At 34.3% G+C, this 6355-nt stretch overlaps 1 protein-coding gene across 1 annotated transcript; it reads left to right on the forward strand.

Annotated features, from left to right (window-relative positions):
- Positions 1–1317: 1317 nt before the first annotated feature.
- Positions 1318–6355, forward strand: LOC132803807 (RGG repeats nuclear RNA binding protein A-like). Its single transcript, XM_060817356.1, has 7 exons — positions 1318–1878; positions 2953–3253; positions 3339–3404; positions 3496–3628; positions 4390–4545; positions 4656–4712; positions 5818–6355. Exons 1-7 carry the CDS (start codon positions 1659–1661, stop codon positions 6019–6021), a joined length of 1137 nt encoding a protein of 378 aa, XP_060673339.1. The 5' UTR covers positions 1318–1658; the 3' UTR covers positions 6022–6355.

Genomic DNA, 6355 nt, shown 5'->3' on the forward strand with positions numbered 1-6355 from the left:
TAATATAATAATTGAATATTGGTAAATTGATAAAAGTTTAAGCATATTTTTTCTTTTAAATTATTTCATATTTAATAATAAAGCTTTTTTTAACAATAATTGTCTCGAAGGTATATTATATATTATTTTGATTAATATTTTTATTTTTTTTTTGGTTTAAAGTGATCAATATAATTATAAACGATGTAAGGAAATTAATACTAATTAGTGAGTAATGGGATTATGTCCAAATTAATAACGATGGAATAATATAACTTTAACATTGGATCTAAACCACCGACATGACATAATTTGGTTAACCCAGATTATCTTTATGCAATGTCCTTAATTTTTTTTTTCTTATTAATCTAAAATTTAATTCATTTATTCCTTATTATATATATTAAATATTTTCCTGTCTGTTTCATTCCTATACAAAATCGCCCTTTCATTCCATTTTCATGTAAAATTATTATTCAGACTCTTATCTTCATTTTCCTTTTGAATTATTTTTAACAACTTCAAATCAAAGTGATTTACTCCAAGTGTTGCTACTTACTTATGGTCCTAATTATTTTATTTTCTCCTATTTTTAAATGTAAAAAGCATATTGGGATCACGATAAAGATTAGTAACAAGAAATGGACAATTTTTTTTTTTTTTTTTGAGATAACAGAAACGGACAAATCAGATGCTTAAACACATGGTACATGTAAATTCACTATTATTATTATTATTATTTTTTGAAACCACATTAATGATAGGGGTAAATTGAAAAGGACAAGAACAAGAACTACTTTATACATGATATTTCCATTTTCCAATTAATAGGATAAAAGGTCCATAACATCTAAAATACCGCAAAAAAAACTCTTTAATCAACGGCCAAATCACTCCCTAATGTAAAACTATTCAAACCTCTCCCTTCATTTTCCTTTTGAATTATTATTAGCAAGTTCAAAATCAAATTGATCTACTCCTAGTCTTCCTCTAGTCTGCTACTTTACTTGCTATCCTAATTATTTTATTTTCTCCTATTTTTTCAGCTCCATTTTCAACTAATAAGATAAAAGGTCCGTAACATCTCAAGTATTCCCCCAAAAAAACCAAAAAAAAATCCTTTATCAACGGCCAAATCACTGCCACGTGGTAGATAACAACCATTCTAGATAAGCTCATTAAAAAAAAAAAAAAAAACACTCTGTCCTCTTTCCTAATGGCACATCTGCAATATTGTCGGAAACCCAGACCGAAAGTTTAAAGTTCCCACACTTCCCATATCTACTAAATTTAAAAAATATATATATATATATATATATATATATTAATAATATTTTGGCAGACCACACGAGCTCCGCAGAACACAACACCAACACAATAAATTGAGCGTACAATTGAGATTAGGTTCCGCACAATCTCTCTCTTTCTCACTCTCTCTCTTACTCTGCTCTTGCGGCTAGGGTTTTTCTCTCTCTTACACTCGTGAAGCTTCTCTCTTTCTTTCGGATCTCTCTCTCTATATATATAGAAATATATATATGTTTATATACGTATTTGATGGAGTCGTTGTTAAGGTAAGAGGTTCTCCGCCTTTCACTGTTTCACAGTGAGGAATCTCTCTCTGAAACTTAGGGTTTTTGCGTCAAGCAGAAGCATATATATATATACACACATAGGAAATGGCGACCGCAAACCCATTTGATTTGTTGGGGGATGATGATACCGAGGATCCAACGCAGCTTATTGCATATCAGCAGCAGAAGGTGGCGGCGGCTGCGCCGGCCACCAAAAAGGTTCCGGCTCAGAATCAAGGCAAGCCGGCGACTCAGGCTCAGGCTCAGGCTCAGCAGAACAAGCAGGCTAAGCTGCCCTCGAAGCCTGTACCTCCTTCGCAGGCTGGTGAGCGCTTTTTTTTTTTTTTGTTTTAATATAATTTTTGGGTTGTTGTTGTTGTTGTTGCTGCCTATGCGGAATGTTTGTACTGGTGCTTTTTTGCTTGGAAAATGGTTTGTCTGTTTAGAAAATTGTTTTTTTTTTTTTTGTTTTGGATTGTTCTTGAATGGTGCTTGCTTTTGAGATTTGGGTTTTAATTTATTCTGGGTTGTGTTCAGTTTCGTTTATGTAAAACAAATGGAATATTTTGTCTGGATCATATGCAAATACTCTGCTCTTTTTTCACATGCACCCAGATAGATATATGACAAATAATTTCATGTTGGATAATGGTGGATTGTTAGTATTACATTTTTTCGTCTGCTTTAATAATTATGTATTATTTGTTTTAAGTGAAAAACCGAACCTTTATTTTATATATATATATATATATATATATATAACGGCTCTGTTTTAATAGTTATTGAAATATCTGTTTATGTCAAATGATACTTGGATTGGAGTGAGCTGCACCTTTTACACCGAGCATTTATTGTGTAATGCATTTGAAAAACCATATTGAACCTCCTAGCAACTCTCTAGGTGAAACAGAAAGGTTCTCTTCTGCTTTTGTTCTAAAACTGGTGAATCTGTAAGGGGTGATAATGTCAGAAATTTCACTCTTTGGGCACATCTAATTGACAGACATTTTTCAAGGAATTTATCTAGAGAATTGCATAACTCAATTGGCTTTGGCAGTTTACGTTGTTTTCTTTGATGAATCTTATTCCAAGAAGACCGAAAGTGATATTTTATTAATGTTATACGTGTAGAGTGGATGGATACATATAGATGGTGCTTATTTGTTAATGAGTCTAATTTTTTATGTTCTATGATGGACATAAATGTTTGTGTGTACCTTTGGGATCTATCTCAATTTTGATTTTCCATTTTCTCCGAATAGTATTCAGCTACTCGTATACTGATTCATTTGTATACCAGGGAAAGCATATGCTACTCATTCAAAGCCATGCTTTTCCTGTTTCTCAAGTAGCATTCTTCCTCGCTCACTTGTGTGCTAATATTTGTTTTTTTGAGTAGTGAGGGAGGCCAAGAGCGAAACCGGACGAGGAGGTGGACGTGGTTATGGTCGAGGCCGTGGCAGCGGTGGGTTTAATAGGGGTTCTGCTGATAATGAGAACTCTTTCAAAAGCAGTGGTGGACCTGCTGGTCATAATGCCTCTGAGGAAGGGGAGTCTGGCAAGCTCTCTGAAAGGCGTCCCTATGGTGGATCTCGTGGTCCTTACCGCGGCGGTCGTCGTGGTGGATTTGCTAATGGGGAAGTTGATGATGAGGAACGCTCTCGTAGAGTGTTTGAACGTCGCAGCGGTACTGGTCGGAGGTGAATAATAATTGCTATTGGTTTTAATATCTTGATGAAAATTTTTCTTAATTGTTAGGCACTCAGCTTATTCTCGTATGTGCAGTGGTGATATCAAACGTGAAGGATCTGGCCGTGGGAACTGGGGAACACAGACCGATGAACTTTCTCAGTATGTACATTCTTTGATGCCTAAAATTTGCCTTTTTGTTTGTTGTTTAGAGCATGTCAACCTTATTTGTTCATCATATTTTTATACCCAGGGTGACTGAAGAAGTTGTCAATGTGACTGAGAAGAATTTGAGTGATGATAAGCCTGTAGGAGATGAAGGTGCTGAAGATGGCAACAAGGAGGCCCCTGCTGATGAAGCTGAAGAGAAAGAACCTGAGGATAAGGTATACTTTTGTTTCATTGTAAATGCTGTCTAAATCCAAATTTCTCCTATGTTTTAGTTCTATGTTTTTTAATGGTCTTGAAAGGTGCATATCATCTGCAAAGCAGACAAATTTTCCTCAGATGGTTGGTATAAAGTTCTTTGAGATTGTTCTATAGCCTTCTTAAAGTGAAATTGAATACGGGCGAAGTATTACTAAAGCAAGGTTCTTGTTCATTTTTTCCCTTGTTATTTATGAATTTAATAAGCAAATGCAAACAATAGAATTTATTGATAGTTATTTGTAAGGGTTTCCTCATTTTTTTTTTGTAGGTAAAAGGTAGAAATGGATGAGACTGATCAGTGTTTTATTTATTTGATTAGTTTATTTTCATTTCTAGGATCCATACCTAGTGAATTATTTGGTTAATTTCGCTTTTTCACTGATTAAAGGTTGGGCATTATTTGTTGTAGATGAACAGTTTCTTAAAATCTGGGTATTCCTAGGGGTAAGGTGGAAGTTGTGCATTGCTGCAGTTAATAATTTTCAAACTTCTTGATTTGAATACAGTCAACAAATGATTAGTCAAATGAAGAAAACAGGAAGTTGTGCATTGCTGCGGTTAATAATTTTCAAACTTCCTGATTTGAATACAGTCAACAAATGATTAGTCAAATGAAGAAAATGTTTTTCCCTGATTTTTTTAAGTGCCTCCTATCAGTTCAATATTTTAGGTTTAAGCTTTGTGAACTTATTTATTCTTCCTTTTGGTTTCTAAATAGGAAATGACATTGGAGGAGTATGAAAAAGTGCTGGAAGAGAAGAGGAAGGCGTTGCAGACACTTAAGACGGAGGAGAGAAAAGTGGACACAAAAGAATTTGAATCCATGCAACAGCTTTCAAACAAGAAAGAAAATGATGATGTCTTTATTAAGTTGGTAAATCCTGTGGGCTTTCTCTATTAGTGTTGAGGCTCTGATTTATTTTGTGAACCAAAGAAAACTATTTCCTTAACTGTTTTATCTCAATTTTTTTTCTCTTTTTCTAGCGCTCTGACAAGGATCGGAGAAAAGAGGCTGCTGAAAGGGATGAAAAGGCCAAAAAGGTTTCACATGTTCTTCTCTTGTGGTTTTTTTCATTTATATAGTGTTTTGTTGTGTGTGTGCCTCTATGCTTTTCTAGACTGAAATATAGTCTCCCCATTTCGGTGTTATGCTAGAAGACTTTTTTTTTCCCCCCTTATCCCCTAATGTTCAAATTGTTATTGATTTCCATCATATCTCTTTTTCCAATCGCACAAGTTTTAATTCTTTTTTCTATTATGGCCTGCAGGCACTAGACTTCACAGAAAGAATGATTTTTAGTTTTTATTTTTTTAATGTTGGATGTTATAACGTTGTCAATGTGAATGCTAAGCATAGGCTTATGCAATTGTGTATAATTATAATGTTCCTATTCTGCTGTTCTCTAGTATTTTTAGGTACTTCTTGTTCTATGATACTGGGTTGAGACAAATTTTAAGTGTTGCACATTTTTCCATTTTTGACCATAGTTTGCACATATAAGTCAAGACTCCTTCCCCTGCCTAGAACAATAGGTAATGGTAAGGTGTCTTATAAAAAAAATTGTTTGAATGAAACACTGGGTAATGATATATATATATATATATATATTTTGGTTGTATGTTCCACTTTATTTTGCAAAAATAATTAGCACAACCAGAATCTCATATCCTTAAATTGCATGAATATCTTAATGTCAAACAGTACCATCCAAAATCCATGAATGTGGAACACGAAAATTATGTGCTGTGAGATGCTGTGTATTTATGATATCACCTACAGCTTTCTTAAACTATTTCAGATAATGCCCCTATAGACAACATATACCATCTTCGTACCCCTAATTTGTTATGTCTGATGGTTAAATTTCTTCAACACTAATGCCTTGTATTTGTTGTGGTGACCAACAGTTTTTAAGTGATATCGGCCAATTATTTCCTAGCCTACCCTGAAAGGAACCCTGAAATAGTTCCTCTTTGGTTTCTGCATTCTTTGAAATTGCATATTTTTCCCAATCTCTTGCCATGTGCTATCATCTGACATTGATCTTTCCATAATAGTTACTGCATATTAATTCTTTTCTTGATGATTACTGAAGGTTTTTTTTTTTTTTTTTTTGTTGGTTTTGGCTTGTTGTGGTGGCTCTAGTCTGTTAGCATTAATGAGTTCTTAAAGCCTGCTGAAGGAGAAAGGTATTACAGCCCAGGAGGTCGGGGCCGTGGTCGTGGCCGTGGTTCCAGAGGAGGGTTTAGCGGAAACTACCAAGGAGGGTTTAGCGGAAACTACCAAGGTAATGCAGCTGCCCCCTCTATTGCAGATCGTGGGCAGTTCCCTACCTTAGGTGGCAAGTGAGAATCTCAAGAACCCCCAACTTAAGTCTCGTCATTTAGATTTTTGGGTTCTTATCTTTTGATCTGAAAGTAAGTAATTTGACTAAATAATTGGATTTCCAGCATAAAAGTTTTTTTCTTTTTTTTTTTTTTTTCAATTTTTATGCATTAAAATGTAAATCCCAGGCTATTCATATGTTCCCTTGTAGTTTCTTTTCTAGTGTTTTAAGATGTTTTTTGTTGTTTTTTATTTTATTTTTGACTTTGGGGCGTATGAAAAGGATTTATTTCACTAAAACCTCTGTTGTTGACCAGTTTTGTTATTGGAATAGATCCAAAAGACTTTTTCTGTTTCA

Source organism: Ziziphus jujuba, chromosome 5 (assembly GCF_031755915.1).
Source record: "Ziziphus jujuba cultivar Dongzao chromosome 5, ASM3175591v1".
Taxonomy (NCBI): domain Eukaryota; kingdom Viridiplantae; phylum Streptophyta; class Magnoliopsida; order Rosales; family Rhamnaceae; genus Ziziphus; species Ziziphus jujuba.

What these genes read in the sequence shown, in the direction of transcription:
- LOC132803807 (XM_060817356.1), top strand. Translation starts at nt 1,659, where the DNA reads ATGGCGACCGCAAACCCATTTGATTTGTTGGGGGATGATGATACCGAG. An exon ending in CGCAGCGGTACTGGTCGGAG is followed by an intron (nt 3,254 to 3,338) that starts GTGAATAATAAT and finishes TCGTATGTGCAG; the next exon opens with TGGTGATATCAAACGTGAAG. An exon ending in CAGACCGATGAACTTTCTCA is followed by an intron (nt 3,405 to 3,495) that starts GTATGTACATTC and finishes TTTTATACCCAG; the next exon opens with GGTGACTGAAGAAGTTGTCA.